Source organism: Gallinula chloropus (genome assembly GCF_964237585.1).
Source record: "Gallinula chloropus genome assembly, chromosome: 1".
NCBI classification, from domain to species: domain Eukaryota; kingdom Metazoa; phylum Chordata; class Aves; order Gruiformes; family Rallidae; genus Gallinula; species Gallinula chloropus.
The window spans coordinates 159,231,048-159,251,160 of NC_140085.1; the positions used below are offsets into that span (position 1 = coordinate 159,231,048).

At 45.2% G+C, this 20,113-nt stretch overlaps 1 protein-coding gene across 1 annotated transcript in view; it reads right to left on the reverse strand.

Annotated features, from left to right (window-relative positions):
- Nucleotides 1-20,113, reverse strand: part of GPC6 (glypican 6) — a gene marked incomplete at both ends in the record, with an annotated part of 791,424 nt that overhangs the window by 531,320 nt on the left and 239,991 nt on the right. Inside the window, one exon of the mRNA XM_084279285.1 lies at nucleotides 5,560-5,718. Within this exon, the coding sequence (XP_084135411.1) occupies nucleotides 5,560-5,718 (159 nt within the window). The remainder of the gene's footprint in view (nucleotides 1-5,559; nucleotides 5,719-20,113) is intronic.

Here is a 20,113-nt window from a genome sequence, read left to right on the forward strand (position 1 = left end):
ATTGCAAAGCAACAGTGAAATGAAAATCTTGGAACACAAAGAAGACAAAACAAATCTCCACCTTGCTCAGAACTAAACCCCAAAATATCTGGTATCCCAGTTTTCCTCCCTACCTTCTGGTGCAGACATGGCAGCACTAGAATAATATGAGTAGTTGCATAAAGTACACAGATGATGTTATATCTGTTTGACTTTCCCACACTCCTTAGAAGACTCCTGCCTCTCAAACATGCAGACCTTTCTGATTCCCTGCTTTAAAAAAAAAAAAGCCAACCAACCCACCCAAAAAGCTTCCTGTGAAAACCATACCCTTTCACATGCAAAGTAAGCAAAGCATGAAAAAAAATGTCTGGCTGAAAGGTCATCCTTCACCCACTGACCGTGATTGCAGCGGTGTGCAAGTGAGCTGCTGCCCTCCTCTGCAGAAGGTCTATGGGCATCAGCTCTACTCTACGCATGAGCTGGGCATCAAGGGTGGGAGAGAAAGCTGAGGGCAGAAGACTTGCACTGGCCACACAATTGAATCTCAGTGTATTCCAATTTACACCATTTCCCTTATTTTACTTTCCCAGCTTTTTTTTTGCCAAGTTTAATGAGGTAGTTATACCTGGTTACAAGAGTCTATCTCATTGAAAACTTCTTACTTTGTTGGAAAGCAGCTTCACAAAACACATTTTTTCCAGCTCACATATCAAGGAAAGACTCATAAACACTATTTTTCTCTAAGGTTTTTTCCAACTCCCTTCATAAATTGTGCGAGAAAAGACAGGGGAATACAAGGTTTCTGGGATGCTAACCATTCATTCAGGTATTGTTTTGGGGGATTATCTTTGAAACTTTCTTTCCTGCCCTGTAATTTACACGGCTACTGCTGGTAATGACTGTAAGAAATATAAGCAGCACTAATGGGTATGGATCATGGTTCTCCTAGACTGTAAAAAAAAGGAGTATGGGTAATGATGACCCTGTAAGACAGATCAATGCAGCTACAGATTGGTTCTCACGCTATTCAGGTTATTTTCCTTAAATGGTATCATGCCTCACACATTCTGCTGAAGGCTATCTATATTCATTCAAGTTCATGACAGCTATCCTTAGACATCCTTTCATTTTTAATGCCATTACCTAGAGTAATACTGTACATTTTTTAATGAGAATGAGGAGGAAGTGTCTCTTTTATCAAGTTCAGACCTATTTAGCTTAAATCAAAATTATTTGCTATGATTTTCCTACAGTTTCTCAAAGGATTAGTGAGAAAATGTCACTGAACAGCTACTTGTCTCCTCATTAACATTCATGACAAACCCTTCCGGTAGGGCTGGTTTCGCCTGCTGATGGAGCAATACTTAAAAGAAATTGGCTTGTCTGTGAAACAGCTGCTCAGCAATGCCACTATGTGAGGGAATCGGTGGTAATAAGATGATACTATTACAGCTACACTGGGAGCGTAACGTATTTTAAGCTTCTTTGAGGTATGCAGTGGGGGTCCAAGAACTGGGGCTCGGTTACTTGTCTATTGCTAGAAACAAGAAACAGCTGATCATTACACGTCTGCTAGTTTGGATTAGTCCTACCCAAAGCCTTGAAGAAAAAGAAAATATCCATATCTGCTGGAACTCTTCACTTCCTGTATGTTTTCTGTCTGCTCGAACGGGGTTTTTTTTCCTCCTTTTCCTAGTTTTTGGAAGAGTTTGTGAGTCCCATTCCTGAAACAGATACTACATTATTTGCTAGGAACATCGAGGACCTACTGTTTCAAAGGATTATTTTTTTCCTCATTTCAAGGGTTTCTTTCATAAGCAAGATTCTCAGGAGAATCCCATGCACCCAATTAGTGAAATTGCAGATACTGATTATTTTTTTTTTAAATGATCATCTTGTATGGCAACACAATGACAAATATACAGATGTGAGCAACACATATATAAACATCTGCACATAAGGCTCAGCCAAGAAACAATTGGCAGCTGGTATGATGCTATGTAGTGACTCATGCTAATTCACACCGATTGTCTAGAATATCGAAAGCAAATGAAAAATACTATTGTCAGACCTTTGGCTCCAAGACGCCTTTGAACTCCACATAGTATGAGGAATAAAACACTTCAAAAAAAAAAACAAAAACCCAAAATGAATCCAGAACAATGGAGCTGTTAAAAGTCCAAGCACAGTGACAACCCCTTAGAAATGTGGAGGAGAAATTAATAAGAAATGAGTACAGGGCTTTAGGATGCAAGAGCTGATTGCCATTTAAAAGAAAGACATTTCTTCTCTTCACAGCTGGTTCCAAAATACTTAACAGTTTCTAATGTTCCATCTTATGAATTTAATATTTAGCTTCTTCTGCTTATAGTTTTTACAGAAATTAATTCTTGTAGATTTGGGAAGTACTGCACATCAGGTAAAATGAAGTATAGAAATGACATAGAAATGATGTAGGAAGATTGCCAGCAGGCAGAGGGAGGTGAACTTTCCTCTCAACCCAGCACTGGTAAGGCCACATTTGGACCGCGAGCTCCAGGGCTGGGCTGTCCATCAGAAGAGAGATACAGACTTATCGGTGCGAGTCCAGCAAAGGGCAGTAAGAAGGTGAAGGAACCATATCTCAAATGAGTAGAACCTGACAGAGCTGGGACTTTGCAGTCGGGAGAAAAAAAGTCTCAGGGGAATCTCATCAATGTGTATATATGGTAGGTGGGGTCTAAAGAAGAAAGAGCCAGACTCTTCACAACTGAACCCAGTAACAGGACAAGAAGCAATGGGGACAAATTAAAAAAAAATAGAAAATTCTATCTAAACACAAAAAATCCCCCCCCTTTTTTTTTTTTGTACTGTGAGATGGTTGCAAGTTGCTCAAAGTGTTTCTGCAAAATGCTGAAAGAAAAAACAGACCTCAAATTACCTCTCAAAATGGAAATCAGAAAATAATGCCATCTACGCTTCAATGTATGGACAGAAAGTAAACAAGGCAGGAAGGGCAAGGCATATGAAGGTCAGATCATAATTCAACCAAGAGTTCACTTACACCTAGAAAGTCATATGTTGCACATATTAGCCTAAAATATGCCTGGTACAGCAGAAAAAAAAATAATTGCAGAAACTCTAACAGACCTTCCACGTCCTTTCAAGAGTTTGCAAAATTACATAAATGTCTGCAGAAACAAACAAGCTGGAACCAATGCTAATTTAAATCATCTCCTCACAGGAGCAATGCTAATACATTCTCTACCTCAACATTACTTAGGCGTTCATATATTGTTAATGCTTAGATATGCTGCACTTGATAAGCACAAGTCCTGTACACAACTTCCATACAATCAGCACAATTGTCTGCCTTTGTTTTGCTATTTGTGGTGTACCAGAATCAAGTGGCAGAATCATCATGTATCAGTACTCCCTTGTGCAGTCAAAGTGCCAAATTAAAACAAAAAAAGAGATGTTTCTTGAAGAGTTAAAAGCCACTGACATTGTCTAACAACCCTGTATTTGCTTCACACTGAAGAGCAATGTCCTATTTAAAACTGCCACAAATCTGGCTGGTTTTATGCTGAAAGACAGCCCATTAGGTGAATATATTTTTCCATTAATGTGTTTGCCCTTCTGGAAAGACTAAGCAGTTTTTCCATCTAAGTGAGCAACTTTCCCATAGTTTTACATTAGCATTAAAATGGTGAGAGTATACACAAAGTTCAATTGCTCTTTGATTAAGACCTCACATTGCAAATTCCTTTGAAACTATCAACAGTAAGCCAGAAGAAACCATCTAGTCTTTTAATCCAGCTTCCTGCAGAGCAGATCCATAAGAACCCCATGATGCAATAGTTAACAACAGGTCAGTAACTTTCTGCTATACACCTTACCATCAGTACCCAGATACAGAATCTCAGGTTACTGAAAAAAAGCCATCATGTGCTTCAGTTTATGGCAACATAAAAAGACCTCAAGCTGCCAAAGAATTAGTAAGGTACTAATTGAGCTCTGTGGTCAATGAGCCCAGCATATTCAGTAAACTGCACTGCTCACTGAATACCAGCCATCATCTTGGTTTCCTTCTAGCAAATAAGCCCGCTGCATGAACCCTCTATGGTTCGAAATGTCTGTTCTGCTTGCACACTTATCTTGTAATAACTCGCACACTTTCTGGACTTTTTTGTAGGTCCTTTGAAACCAAGTAGAATTTTGAAAATCCACTCCACAAAAAGTTCCAATTTCTGGTTAAAGAGGGAAGCAACCACAATGCGGAGCACGGCAGAGTCATCCATACCACGGTCCTTCCAAGGGCTAAGGACACTTTCTAAAATATATTAGCGTCTGATGTGCTGCTGGGGACTTATCTGCAAGTCATCCTCATATTATACATTTCCCATTCCCTCCTTTTATAATTCGTCTTCTCTTCTGTGTCATATCAAAAGAATCAATATCAGGAAAAAAAAATAATCTTTAATTGGATGAAGACAGTGATACAGAATTGTCCTAAGGAGTTAGAGACATCTTCTCTTTTCTTGGAATGTGATCTCAGAGTTTCAAAGTAAGCTTCTAACTTCAGGAATAACCTTTCCACCATTCTCTTGCATATGCCTTGCTACCTGGGACCAGACAGCTCTACTGCACCTGTTTGCAGGCTTTCAACCTACATACAAGGATGCAGCTCTGCAATCCAGATTTACACCTCTTGGTACTGGACCCTTTCCAACTTGCACCTATACAGAAACACTCAGGGGGACACTTCCAACACAAATACAGATTTCATCTTTAGATAAAGCCATGATTGAATATTCTGAAGCTCTTTGACTCTTCGCTAGTCTGGCGTTTATGAGAAAAGCTCAATACGGTGTAACTTGTAAATATGGACACAATCAGAAAAACTACTTAATGCTCATTATTAAAGGCAAGCATTCAGCAAACCATGACACTGAACTTGCCATCTTACAAAGACCTTACAAAAGCGGAGGACCAGAAAAGACTGGAGTATGGATTAGAAACAAAGACCCACAAAACTGTCCTTGTCAACTCTTTCTAGGTTCAATACTGTTTAAGTGGTTTGCATGACAATCCCTCTGAAACGCAACTGAGGCCTTAGTGTTTGGAAGCCAGAAACCCTCTAAGAGACTGTGTACATCACAGGAAGATCATGCAGGAAAAAAAACTGCAGCCTCTGGGCTACAAAAAGGCAGACTACAGAAAACCTGCTCTGCAGTAACAAAAATCACAGGAGAGCCATAGTTCATCTTGCAACAGTGAATATAATTGCAAACCTAAATTTTGCATTTGAAACTAGGAGACAAAAATTATAAACCTCTCTATGCATATCTAATCTCTTTTTTCAACATTAGCCAAGCCTGCAGGCGCTTAACAGTCTGATTCTTGATGTCATTGTAATTAAAGGCAATACTCACAAGGCTGATAAGCATACCAGCTGTAAGTTAACCCTTATCTTAGCCAAACTGACAACTGCAAGTGTGATATCTAATTGTGAAGCAAAGAACTTTGGAATTTATTATGGATAACTGACTTTTAAATCCCTTAACCTTGGAAATAAGTAAATTATATCCAGCCTACCGTCAAACTTCTTGTGCCGCGATACAAAAGTGGTGCGTACAAAGTGACTTGTCTCTTCCACTAAGTTTTCAAACTCCAGCTTGCTCTGTTGGCTTAACTTGTCCTCCATTTCTGAGGTGCAACATGTATATTCCTGAGGGCAGACTCTCAAATGTTCCCCTGGAATCACACAACAAAAAAAAAAAAAAAAAAAAAAAAAAAAAAAAAAAAAAAAGAAAAAAGGAATTAGAAACACTTGAATACAGATAGAAACGTGTCAGAACCAAATATACCTGATGTCTTTCCAGTTCGTAGAATCATAGAATATGCTGAGTTGGAAGGGACCCATAAGGATTATCAAGGCCAATTCCTTGCTCCACACAGTTAAGGAAAGTGGGCTATCCAATGAGCTCTGTAAGGCTGGACTGGCATGGAATACTTTGAATCTGCATCAAAACTTGGCTACAGTTGCCGTCCTCTCACACAGGAAGGAAGGCACACTTTTCAGAGTTGTTTTGATACTTCAGAAGGTAGAACTGTCTCACACCAAAGATGATTCCTCATACTGGAGAAACCTTGCTCACAAACAGACAAATACTTAAAAATTCAAAGACAATTGCCTGCTTCCTGCTTTCTGTATTCAGAATGCCTGAAGAAATACCTGTTGAGACAACCTGTTACAAGTCATCAGAGCTGTCTTGCTGTCAAAACCTAAACCTCAGAAATTATATATTTCTGTAGATAGGTCCCACTTGCCCAAATGCACCGAAATGTTCTCCCCTTCCAGCCTTCCTTCCCTTTTCCTAGAGTAAGTGTATTTTAATGCCTGTGTTTGGGTGACACATGCTTTCTTGGGCAACATTTCTTGTCAGACTGAGCAAGTGCTCTGCTGAATAGGAGAAAGCAATGAAGAGTTTAATTAATGCTTATGTTATACGGAAATGCAATGTAAAAGGTAATGAAAGCCTCTTATTTAATTCAATAGATTTATCTCTTGAAGCACTGTGCCAGTTCTTCTGACAATATTGCTTTCTTCAGTACAATTTGCAAGTGGAAACCAATTCTTTACCTCATGAAATTAAAATGGTCTGTTATTACATGAAATGTGAATTTCCAATTGACACTGTACTATAGGTGTCAGAAACATTTAGCTCAGTTTGTACAAAGGCAGGAAATTCTACCATTCTCTCTTGAGAAATAAAAAGAATGATCTGCCTCTGTGATTAAAGTTACTTGTAAGGCAGTGAAAACATTTAGCTTTCTGTACACCGAATCCTGATTAAAAATCCCTCTGCAAATCTCTTAAAGGTGCAAATAAAATGATATACAAAGCCCAAGGGTTAAATAAATACTGGGGACCTGATTCTTATTTATATCAAGGCTCCTTTCTACCACTGCCAAGCTGTAAAGAAGATTTAAACGCTATTTATACCTACTTTAAGGCTACTTTTCACCATTCTTATTATGTAGTGAGGAGAATCAGGCCCAAAGGTTTATGCTTCCCAGGAGTATAATACATTTAGCTGCTGCATCATTTTGAAAACAGCATCAAAAAAAGGTTTGCACACGCTTAGAATAAACATTGTCTTGAGTTTGTCCTCACCTTATTCCAAATTTTGTTTCAATTTTTGAAGTCTTTTAAATTGAAATTTAGTCATTCCTCAACCCTGACTTATCACCCCTGCATATTATTTTTTCTGCAAGAATTCATAATATATGAACTATAATGTTATGAGACTTCTTTTAGCAGTTTCTAGACTTTTAAAAGCTCACAGATATACATCTTCAGGAAGGATCATTTCATTGTCATCAGTCACTGCTCAGCAGTACTGCCTACAAGTCCCAATCGTGTCTAAAAGCACCATGACATAAAAAATCGTACAAACCTGGAAAAAGAGATACCCCATGACCACCAAAGTATTGTAAGGATTGTTTCCCATGTCTACTACACCCTCCGAAAGCAATAAATTAATTCCTCCCCATTCTCAGAATCATGCATCTAAGCCATAAACAACACATGCAGGGACTGGTGAGCCAGCCGCTGTCAAACATAAATGATAGTGGCAAAACAATGGTTGGCTAAATCACATTGAACTGAAATAACTCAACAGCAACATGTGACTGGGAGGTACCATAATAGGAAAAAATAGGAATTATTTTAGCAACACTAATGTTCTGAATTTTTACTAGGTGCCAGAAAAACAAGGAAAGCTGAAATATTTTATCATTAGAAACACCATCATGTGCTTAGAATCACAGAAACATAGAATTTTAAAGTTTGAAAAAGCCCACATATCCATTCTTAACCTCCCCTTACATACTTGGGAGACCGACCTCCACCTCACTACATGCCTTTCAGGTATTTGTCCCCTCAGCCTCCTTTTCTTTAGGCTGTATAGCCCCAGTTCCCTCAGCTGCTCCTCACCAGACTTGTGCTCCAAACCCTTCATCACCTCCACTGCCATTCTCTGGACATGTTGTAGCACATGAATGTCTTTCTTGTAGTGAGGACCCAAAGCCGAACACAGGACTCGAAGTGCAGTCTCACCAGTGTCAAGTAAAGGGGCACCATCACTTCCCTACTCCTGCTGGCCACACTAGTCCGAATACAGGCCAGGATGATGCTGATTGCCTTGGCAACCTGGCCACCCTGCTGTCTCATATTCAGGCAGCTGTCAACCAGCACCCTTCAGTCCTTTTCTGCTGGGAAGCCTTCCAGCCACTCTTACCCAAGCCTGTAGCCCTGCATGGGGCTGTTGTGACCCAAGTGACCTGGCACTTGGCCTTGTTGAACCTCATACAGTTGGTCTTCAGGCATTGATTCATCCTGCCCAGACTGCTCTGTACATCCCACCTACCTCAAGCAAATGGATACTCTCGCCCAATTTGGTTTTATCTGCAAACTTACTAAGGGCGTGCTCGATCCCCTCATACAGATTTTTGATAAAGATATTAAAGAAGACCGGCCCCAACACTGAGCCCTGTGCAACACCACTCGTGACTGGCTGCCAACTGGATTTAATAAAAAAAGAACAAACCCATCCACAACATCTGTATCCCCCTTTGATGATAACCCAGGTTTTTGCTCTGGGTACACCTACGATCCTTGTTCTAGCCACAGTGGTCATTCCTGTGATAATAATAGTGATAACAGTGATAACAGTGGTCGTTTATGTGATAATGATTATAGTGATAATGTCCTCCAGTGCTGTTGCAGTCAAGAATTTTTATAAAATCCAGCTTTCTTTCCACTGTTCAAGTTGTTTGTTTGGGTTTTTTTTTCTCTTCTGGCTCTGTTTGTTTTCCAGAATTGCCCGACTATCAACAGAACTAATGCTAATCATCCAGGTACTGTGCGTAGTGACTAACAGCCATGGGTCTAGAATTTTAAGACATTATGTTAAGCTAAATATTATGTCGAATAAAAGCATATTGAACTCAGTATAGCAGTCATTTTTGTAGTAAAGTTATTTTTTTTCTTTCTTATTTATTTACAGTTTTACTTGCTCTGCTACAAAAACCACTTCCCACCTTGGCTGCTATAAACTCATTCAGATTCCAAAAGCTCCTATTTTTTATACATGCATTTTCATTAAGTTTCTTCATTTTAATTCACTGGATCTTCATTCATTCCGGAGGGGCTCGACTGCCAAAATATGAAACTCACATTTACCAGAAATGCTCACAACTTCTACACTATGATGGTTGGACTCAATGACCTTGAAGGTCTTTTGCAACTGAAACCATTGCATGATTCTATGTTTCTCTCATTGCTTTCTTCTCCTAAAGATGCATCTTCCTAACTTATGCTAATGAAATGCCTTCATCACAAAAAACTCCTAAACTATAATCACCTTTTTTGAAACAACATTTCCAGTTCTTCTACCCTGCCATATACTTCCTGCATTTTGGTAGAAGAAAATAATATTGCAAGCATTGTGCTACTCCCCATATTCTGCTTCAAGACTTTTTTCCTTTTCCTTCTCTTTCCTGCATTGGAGGCTCAAGGCAAATTATCACAGAATCACAGAATCACAGAATTATCAAGGTTGGAAAAGACCTATAAGATCATCCAGTCCAACCATTCACCTATTACTACTAGCTCCCACTAAACCATGTCCCTCAATACAACATCTAGTCTTTCCTTGAACACCCCCAGGGTCGGTGACTCCACCACCTCCCTGGGCAGTGCATTCCAGTGCCTGACTACCCTTTCAGAGAAGTAGTGCTTCCTAATGTCCAGCCTGAATCTCCCCTGGTGCAGCTTGATACCATTCCCTCTAGTTCTGTCGCTGTCTACACGGGAGAAGAGGCTGACCCCCAGCTCACTACAACCTCCCTTCAGGAAGTTATAGAGAGCTATAAGGTCTCCCCTGAGCCTCCTCTTCTCCAGGCTGAACAATCCCAGCTCCCTCAGCTGCTCCTCGTAAGGCCTGTGTTCCAGACCCCTCACCAGCTCAGTAGCCCTCCTCTGAACGCGTTCCAGGGCCTCAATGTCTTTCTTGTAGTGAGGGGCCCAAAACTGAACACAGTACTCGAGATGCGGCCTCACAAGTGCTGAGTACAGGGGGACAATTACCTCCCTGTTCCTACTAGTAACACTATTTTTGATGCAAGCCAGGATGCCGTTGGCCTTCTTGGCCACGCGCGCACACTGTCGGCTCATGTTCAGCCGTGCATCAATCAGTACCCCCAGGTCCATTTCCTCCACACAGTCCTCCAGCCACTCCGCCCCAAGCCTATAGCGCTGCCTGGGGTTGTTGTGGCCAAAGTGCAGGACTCGGCATTTGCTCTTGTTGAACCTCATGCCATTGGCTTCAGCCCAGCTCTCCAGCCTGTCCAGATCCCTCTGTAGGGCCTCGCTACCCCCAGGCAGATCCACACTCCCAGCCAATTTAGTGTCATCTGCAAACTTACTGAGGGTGCACTCAATGGCCTCATCTAGGTCATCAATAAAGATACTGAAGAGGACAGGCCCCAGCACCGACCCCTGGGGAACACCACTCGTGACCGGTCGCCAGCTGGATTTAACTCCATTTACTACCACTCTCTGAGCCCGGCCCTCCAGCCAGCTCCTTACCCAGCCGAGGGTGTACCCATCCAAGCCACGGGCTGCCAGCTTCTGCAGGAGAATACCGTGGGAGACAGTGTCAAAGGCTTTGCTGAAGTCTAGGTAGACCACATCAACAGCCTTTCCCTCATCCAGCAGATGGGTCACTAGATCATAGAAGGAGATCAGGTTGGTCAAACAGGACCTGTCCTTCATGAACCCATGTTGGCTAGGCCTGATCCCACGGCCATCCCGCACATGCCGCATGATCTCCCTCAAGACTATCTGTTCCATAACCTTCCCTGGAACCGAGGTCAGGCTAACAGGCCTGTAGTTCCCCAGATCCTCCTTACAACCTTTCTTGTAAATGGGAGCCACATTGGCGAGCCTCCAGTCTTCTGGGACCTCACCAGTCAACAAGGAGAGCTGATAGATAATGGAAAGCGGCTCGGCTACCAACTCAGAATAAAGGACTCAACGCAGAATAAAGGAAAAGTGATTTATTACGCTACAACTAGACACCCAGTGAACCAGAGTCGTGTAATGAGAAGTGCGGCCAGGTCTTCAAGCACCTTCCCCTCCCTTCTTAGCAGACATAAACGTCATCGTAATTTTACTCCCTTCTTTCCCCCCACCAAGCATGGCGCGGGGAGGGGCAGGGAATGGGGAGGGGGGTTCCGGTCAATTCCTCGCAAGCTGCTTTCTTCCTCCAGATCTCAACACTTCTACTTCCCCCCACCCCTCCTTTCTTTGCAGACTTGACTTGGATCATAATTTCACTCCCTTCTTCCTCACATCATGGCGCAGGGAGGGGCGGGGAATGGGAAATGGGCGTTCTCAGTCCGTTCCTCCTGAGTTGTTTTCCTTCTTAGCTGGGGGGGGCATTCCACACACACACCCTTCCCTTGCAGCACCGTGGGGCCCCACCCACGGGAGACAGTCCTCCACAAACTTCTCCAGCGTGAGTCCTCTCTGTGGGGGAGTCATCTCCTCACCACAGGCCTCAGCAGGACTCCCTTCCATGTAGCACTGACCTTCGGGCCCAGACTTGTCCGGCCTGGTCCGCCACAGAGTCACAAGTCCCCCGGCAAACCTGCTGTGGCATGGATCAATCCCTTCACAGGCCATAGAGGGCTCTGCTACCCGTCCTTATCCATGGGCTGCGAGGGGACAGCCACTCCAGCATGGTCTTCTCCACGGGCTGCAGGGGAATCTCTCTTTCTAGCACCCGGAGGGCCTCATTCTTCCCCCGCCTCCTTCGGGCCTGGCCTTGGCGTCTGCGCAGCTTGTTACATCGTCTCGCTCCCTTCTCTGGTGGCAAAATGCCTCTGCCTGCAGGTTTTTTTTCTCCTGTCTGTGATTCAAAGAGGCGCTGTGACCATCGCCGACTGGCTCGGCCCTGGTCAGCAGCAACTTTGGCCTTGAATTGGCCGATGTTTACACTTTGGGGGCTGCAGAGAACTCCTAGCTGCTTCTTGCAGAAGCCGTCTCAGCAGCACAGCTACGCAAAACTGCGCCACGGGCTCAGTTCTAAAGCCAGTTCTGTTCAACTTTTGAATCAAGAGTCTGGCTGTAGGAGTCGAATGCGTGGGTAGTAAGTGTGCTGCTGATCCTAAACTGGGAAGTGGTGTTGCCTTCCCGGGGAATCTGGATAGATGGGAGCACTGGGCATCGATCAGTGGCATGACCCTGAACCACACCAGTTTCTGCCCCTGGCAGGGAGTAACGTTTGGCACGAGTCTTAAACGAGGAGAGTAGCTGGAGAGCAGCACTGCAGCAAGGTGGGGGGCCTGGGGGTGCTGGTTGACATGAAGTGCAACAGGTGTCAGCAGTGTGGCTGGGGAGGGGAAGCAGAGAGGCAGGGTCAGACATGACATGAGGAAACACTTCTTTGCCAAGGGGGCAGCCCAACCCTGGACCAGGCTTCCTGCAGGGGTGCTCCCTGCCCCAGCCCTGTCAGTGTTTGAGGCATTTGCACAACGCCCTTATGTCCATGCTTTAACCTTGGTGAGCCCTGGTGCTCAGGCCAGTTGGACTAGATGGGCCTCATAGGTCCCTTCCAGCTGAACTATTCCATTCCATTCCATTGCATTGCAACTTTCCATTCCATTCTATTCCATTGCATTGCAACTTTCCATTCATTTCCACACTCCTGTATACTTTTCTACTCCCTCTGCTCACTCTCAATCTAGTAACAATGAGACCGTCATTTCCCTGGAATGCCAAGAGTGAGTCAGTTCCACAAAATACTTGAAGAACACCACGACAATTGTGCATCTTTCATTTTATTTTAGTTTTTATTTTCTTTTGCCATGCCAACTGCGTACGTATTGTCATGGCTTTTGCCTTTTCCCCATCCCTTTTGCTCTTTTGTCTTTGGCTGGGCCATTTGCCAATTGCCACTTGCCAACTTTTGCCGAATTGCCGAATTGAGCCGAATTGAGCCGAATTGAGCCGAATTGAGCCGAATTGTGCCGAATTGTGCCGAATTGTGATGAATTGTGCCAAATTGTGCCCAATTTGTGGCCATTTGGTGCACAAATTTGTGCACAAATTTGTGTGGCAATTTGCGGCATTTTGTGGCAAATTATGCCAAATTGCTCACAATTTGTGTGCAATTCCTGACCTTTTGGTGCGCAATTTGTGTGCAATTCGTGCCCTTTTGGTCCCCAATTTGTGCCCTTTTTGTGCCCTTTTTTGTGCCAAATTTGTGGGAATTTGCAACAATTTTTGCCAAATTGAGCCCGAATTCCGCTGAATTCTGGTGAATTCTGATGAATTCTGCTGAATTGTGCTGGATTCCTCCGAATCCAGCCAAATTCTGCTGAATTCTCATGAATTCTGCTGAACTCTGCTGAATTGTGCTGAATTCCTCCGAATCCAGCCAAATCCAGCCAAATTCTGCTGAATTCTGCTGAACTCTGCTGAATTGTGCTGAATTCCTCCGAATCCAGCCAAATTCTGCTGAATTCTGCTGAATTCTGCTGAATTATGCGGAATTGCACCAAATAGTGCCGAATTGTGCCGAATTGTGCCTGAACTGTGCCCGAATTCTGCTGAACTCTGCTGGATTGTGCTGAATTCCTCCAAATCCAGCCAAATCTAGACACATTCTGCCGAATTCTGCTGAATTCTGCCAAATTGTGCCGAATTGAGCCGAATTATGCCGAATTGTGCCGAATTGTGCACGAATTATGCCGAATTCTGGTGAATTCTGCGGAATTCTGCTGAATTGTGCTGGGTTCCTCCGAATCCAGCCAAATTCTGCCAAATTCTGCCGAATTCTGCCGAATTCTGCTGAATTGTGCCAAATTGCGCCGAATTGAGCTGAATTGTGCCCAGTTTGTGGCAGTTTGTGGCAATTTGTGCCACATTGTGCCGAATTTGTGCCCACTTTTTGTGCCAAATTTGTGCCCAATTTGTGGCCATTTGGTGCACAATATGTGGCAATGTGTGGCAATGTGCGGCATTTTGTGGCAAATTGTGCCCAATTGTACCCTTTTTGTGCCAATTTGTGCCGAATTGTGCCCAGTTAGTGCCCAATTTGTGCCCAATTTGTACCCATTTTGTGCACAATTTTGTGGCAATTTGTGGAGCACAAGCAGCAACAGGCAGTGAGCCAGCCCAGAGGGGCCCTGTCAAGGGGTCCTGCTCCGTGCTGCAGAGGAAGGAAAAAAAACCCCAGGGACCAGTGCCAACACGCCGCGGGGGAAAATTCCTTCCTGACCCCAGCAGCAGAGCTGGCGATCAGCTATTCCCTGAGCACGTGAGCAAGACCGACTCCCTCCTCCCCACCGGCTGGTCACGCCTCCCCAGAAATGCCCTAGCCCTATTACCTCAGCCCAGAGCCTAACGCAGGGCTCTGGCTTCCCAGAATGGCCTAGTGCCCCCACCCCCATCAACCCAAGGAGCAAGGATCCATCCAGCACCTGGCAGAGTGCCGGTCGGTGTGTGCTCCTTGCAACCCCTCTGCACCCCGTTTGCTTACAGCTGCTGCTCCTGGCTGCACAGGGGATGAGGATGGTGAGCGCTCCTCAAGTAAAGGTATCCCCGTGCTCTGGCCACAGCCTTAGCCTCCTTTGAGTTGCTTTAGCAGCTCCTCTAAGAGCTGCTCTCTGGGCCGTGCCCAGGACAACTCTGACAGGGGGACTAGCAGGACACCCCCTTTTATACTGCCCAGGAGCATTGTGACATCACCGTTGCCTGGTTACAGGGGGTGATAGGGGCCCCGCCATGCACAGCCTGGCCTGCTGCAGCCCCGCCCAGCATCCATCAGAGGAAGGCCTCTGGGCTCTAGGCCTCTGAGCTCTTGGCTCCCAAGGCAGTCCCTGTGCAGTCCCTGTGCCCAGGAGGCGCAGAGGCTGTCCCTGCCTTTGGTGGCCATGGAGTAGACACAGCTGCTGGCAGTCCCTGATGTGTCCTCTGCCACTGGGCTCCCAAGAACAAAGCCAGTGCCCTTACTCTTCTCTCAGGCTGTGACACAAACCAATCCTGTGGCACAAAGACCGTCCCGATTAGTCGTTCCCCTTCTGCGCTGGATGTAAAGTTCATGAGGCCACGCAGTGTGGGCACCCAGGGGCTTGTCTGAAATCTTTTACATTTCTATGCTTTGCTTTGCTTTGCTTTGCTTTCCTTGCCCAGTTGTTACTTCTTTATTTTTTTTTGGGGGGGGGGGGGGGGCGGGGGGGGGGGGTGTTGTGTTTCCAATTCTTTCTTGAGTTTTTATGTTTGGTTTACTCGTGCAGTGTCATGCAGTATCACGTTATGCGATTTTCTCTTACATTAAATTACATTATTTTAGGGGGGGTTGTTATTCGATGTTAAGGTTTCTTACTATTTCATGGCACTCTATGCTAAACCTCCCTGGCAGTCTGGCAAAGCCAGAGAGCCATGGAAGTGAGCAGCAGGTATACAGGCCGTGCAGCCTTTGAAGCTTGTGCTGCTTGGCCAGTGCTGCCGGATAAGTGCTCCTGTGCCTGCCCCGTGTATGGGTGCAGCAGCAGCTGCCCTTTTGCCGTGCCACTTCCCTTTTCCTTGCCTCCTTCCCCTTGCCTTGCCTTTTCACTTTTGCCTTTTTCCATGCCTCTTGCCTTTTGCCCTGTCTTTTACCTCTTGCCTTGCCTCCTGCCTCTTGCCTTTCATCTGGAATTTTACATTCCTTTACATTGCCATGCAGTTTAGGAAGTAATGTGGGTGGTAGTGGGATGGTAGCGGGATGGTTGGACTCAATGATCTTGGAGGTCTTTTCCAACCTGAGTTGTTCTTCAATTCCATGAAAGCGGGCTGTAGCGTCTGTGCTAGATGGCAGAGATGAGAAGTGATGCCATCAAGTCAGGCGTCAGCATCTACAAACGCCTTTTCAGCTATTTGAAAGCTTATGAAAAGCTTGACTTTCATCTGGTGCGTTGTGCTGACTACTGTTCCCCCTGGTTTAGTTTTCATAGTAGGACTCACTCACTTTAAACAGGCTGAAAAGCAGGTAGCCTGGATGTGCATCTCCTCCATGGTCAACAGCATGCTTCCTATCTGTTGATCCAGCAGCTCAGCAGTGCCAGTGTCCAAGGCTGCAAACTGATGTCAGGAGAACCTCTGATTGCTGAAGTCTTTGTTGAGCCTTGGAAACAGACAGGCTTTATCCTTGTGGAAACTGGTGACAAATTTCCCTCAGTTTAAACGAGGACAGCTCGTCACCCTTCCTAGATAGTACTTTGTATAAATCAGTACTACAAAGTCAAGTAGATCAGGAACTTTCCTTTTGAGGTGGCTCTAACTGCCTAGACGCATATAGTACAAAACTAGTTGTGGAGTTTGGTGGTCATCCACACGATTCCCTGCCCAAGAGGTTCATGACTCATTTATCCCTTCAGGGAACAGTGAAAACCTTGCTCATTTCTGGTGTGGTGTCATGCTTATAAAAATGGCAGCCACTTTTTTGGGAAGAGTGGGAGAAACTTTATTTCTTAAGAAGAGTCAGCACAAAGGGATAGGTACTGTGTTCCTTTATAAAAAAAAAACAAAAAACAAACAAACAAAACCAAGAAGTTGGGTTTTTTTTTTTTGAAGAACTGCACATACTTTGTAATGTGATGCCCATCTGCCTGCCTTAGAACAAATAAAGATGCCGGAAAAGAAAAAGGAATCACAACGTGCCCTAGGCTTACCGGTGTCGTGGAGGGAACATCTTCTGGATTTCTCCCTCCTAGCTTGCCCCCATATGACCTGTAAGAGCTGGCTGGAATTGGACCTGCGTTCGGCAAGAGGCCTTGCAATTAGTTTTGGATGCAGTAGTATATCGGGTCTTGGGTTCAGTACACTCCGTGCATCCCCTCCAAATTGTGTGGGGCATTGCAGTTAATGGAGCACCAATACACATGCGGCAGCGTGGACCAGTGGGCCCAACTCACCCCATTGGGTTTTATTCTCACGGTTTTTAAGGTCTGGAAAAACGTTACTCTGTCTGGGGAAGGGGTCTGTGTGTAGTCAGTCAGTCTTGCTGCGCGAGAAGCTGAGAAAGCCCCTAGAAAGGCGAGTAGTTGGAGACAAACGGCTCGTGCCAGTCGCCAGCGATTTGGTATTTGGAGCAAGACAGAATGGCGCATGTAATGGTCAGTGTAGTTTTTCTGGAATTTCTTCAGGCTTTCGATGCTGTCCCTCCAGACAGGCTTTCCAGCTCTGAGATGAGCAGAGACATGACATGCTGGGGGGTGAACTGGCTGAGCAGCAGGGCTTGGAAGGTTGGAGTGAATGGGGCCGCATCAATCTGTTGAGCAGTCACCAGTGCTTTTCTTCTGGGCTGTGGTGGTTTGGCCCTGGCTAGAGGCCAAATGCCCACCAAGCCGCTCGCTCACTCCCCTTTTCAGCCGAAAAAGGAAGAAAATGTATGTTGGGAGGCTTAGGATTCAAGATAAGGACAAGAGGGATCGCTTTCCAGTTAGTGCAATGGGCAAACCAGACTTACAGAATCACAGAATTATCAAGGTTGGAAAAGACCTAAAAGATCATCCAGTCCAACCATTCACCTATTACTACTAGCTCCCACTAAACCATGTCCCTCAATACAACATCTAGTCTTTCCTTGAACACCCCCAGGGTCGGTGACTCCACCACCTCCCTGGGCAGTGCATTCCAGTGCCTGACTACCCTTTCAGAGAAGTAGTGCTTCCTAATGTCCAGCCTGAATCTCCCCTGGTGCAGCTTGATACCATTCCCTCTAGTTCTGTCGCTGTCTACACGGGAGAAGAGGCTGACCCCCAGCTCACTACAACCTCCCTTCAGGAAGTTATAGAGAGCTATAAGGTCTCCCCTGAGCCTCCTCTTCTCCAGGCTGAACAATCCCAGCTCCCTCAGCTGCTCCTCGTAAGGCCTGTGTTCCAGACCCCTCACCAGCTCAGTAGCCCTCCTCTGAACGCGTTCCAGGGCCTCAATGTCTTTCTTGTAGTGAGGGGCCCAAAACTGAACACAGTACTCGAGATGCGGCCTCACAAGTGCTGAGTACAGGGGGACAATTACCTCCCTGTTCCTACTAGTAACACTATTTTTGATGCAAGCCAGGATGCCGTTGGCCTTCTTGGCCACGCGCGCACACTGTCGGCTCATGTTCAGCCGTGCATCAATCAGTACCCCCAGGTCCATTTCCTCCACACAGTCCTCCAGCCACTCCGCCCCAAGCCTATAGCGCTGCCTGGGGTTGTTGTGGCCAAAGTGCAGGACTCGGCATTTGCTCTTGTTGAACCTCATGCCATTGGCTTCAGCCCAGCTCTCCAGCCTGTCCAGATCCCTCTGTAGGGCCTCGCTACCCCCAGGCAGATCCACACTCCCAGCCAATTTAGTGTCATCTGCAAACTTACTGAGGGTGCACTCAATGGCCTCATCTAGGTCATCAATAAAGATACTGAAGAGGACAGGCCCCAGCACCGACCCCTGGGGAACACCACTCGTGACCGGTCGCCAGCTGGATTTAACTCCATTTACTACCACTCTCTGAGCCCGGCCCTCCAGCCAGCTCCTTACCCATCCGAGGGTGTACCCATCCAAGCCACGGGCTGCCAGCTTCTGCAGGAGAATACCGTGGGAGACAGTGTCAAAGGCTTTGCTGAAGTCTAGGTAGACCACATCAACAGCCTTTCCCTCATCCAGCAGATGGGTCACTAGATCATAGAAGGAGATCAGGTTGGTCAAACAGGACCTGTCCTTCATGAACCCATGTTGGCTAGGCCTGATCCCACGGCCATCCCGCACATGCCGCATGATCTCCCTCAAGACTATCTGTTCCACAACCTTCCCTGGAACCGAGGTCAGGCTAACAGGCCTGTAGTTCCCCAGATCCTCCTTACAACCTTTCTTGTAAATGGGAGCCACATTGGCGAGCCTCCAGTCTTCTGGGACCTCACCAGTCAACAAGGAGAGCTGATAGATAATGGAAAGCGGCTCGGCTACCACCTCTGCCAGTTCCCTCAGCACTCTCGGGTGGATCTCATCCGGCCCCATGGACTTGTGGCAGTCCAGTTGGAGTAGGAAGTCTCTGACCGTTTCTTCCAGAATCACAGGGGAGTTAGCATGCTCCCCAACCCAGACTACCAGGTCAGAGAGAGGAGTACCCTGAGGATAACTGGTCTGACCTTTAAAGACAGACGTAAAGAAGGCATTCAGAACCTCCGCCTTTTCCTTATCCTCAGTGATCACATTCCAGCCTCATCCAGTAAAGAGTGGATACTCTCCTTTGTCCTCCTCTTACTGTTAATGTACTTATAAAAGAGTTTGTTATTCCTTTTCACCCCAGCTTTATAGATAAAGCAAAAGCATTGTCCATTACTCCGTGCTATGCGTACTTCTTGTACACCTAAGAGGTTCAGGTATGCTTAGCAAAATGAAGTCTTTAGAAATTCTGGCTCATAAGCCCTACCATGTTTGTGCTGACCATGACTGGATGCAGTCTACAAAGGCTAACATATCGGAGCAAAACTTGGGCCCTTTCCTGGGAATGGTGGATGGTAACTTTCTGACAATCATTTCTATGTGCTTAATCTTAATTTCCTTTTTGAAAGCAGAGATTGCCATTTTGTGGTGGTTTTCATTAAATCTCCAACTTGTGTTAGAATCACAAGGTCATTAGTTCACTCCTTGGACAAAAAAAGAGCATGGTTTTCTCAAAGTAAAAGTAAAGGGGTTTTTGGGTTTGGTCGGTTGTTTTTTTAATAAGGGTTGTGTGCTTTATTTTGGATTTTTTTTCTTTTGTGCAAATCTGTGATATAACAGACTGCCTGAATTGGAAATAACTCTGCAGGCTATATTTGATTGTGCTTCCTCTATTTCCCTGAACAGGATCATTTACCATTTGCATTTTGTAATATATTGTTCTATTACTCTAAAAGGAGTTTAATCACTGATTTGTGTATTTACACACCTTAAGTATTCTGCAGGCTGAAAATGTGCACACAGCTAATGTACCAATTCTTGCCCTGGGAAACTCCATATGGTCTCCATTCTTATGCTAATTTTAGCAAAGATTTTTATGCCACAAGTGGC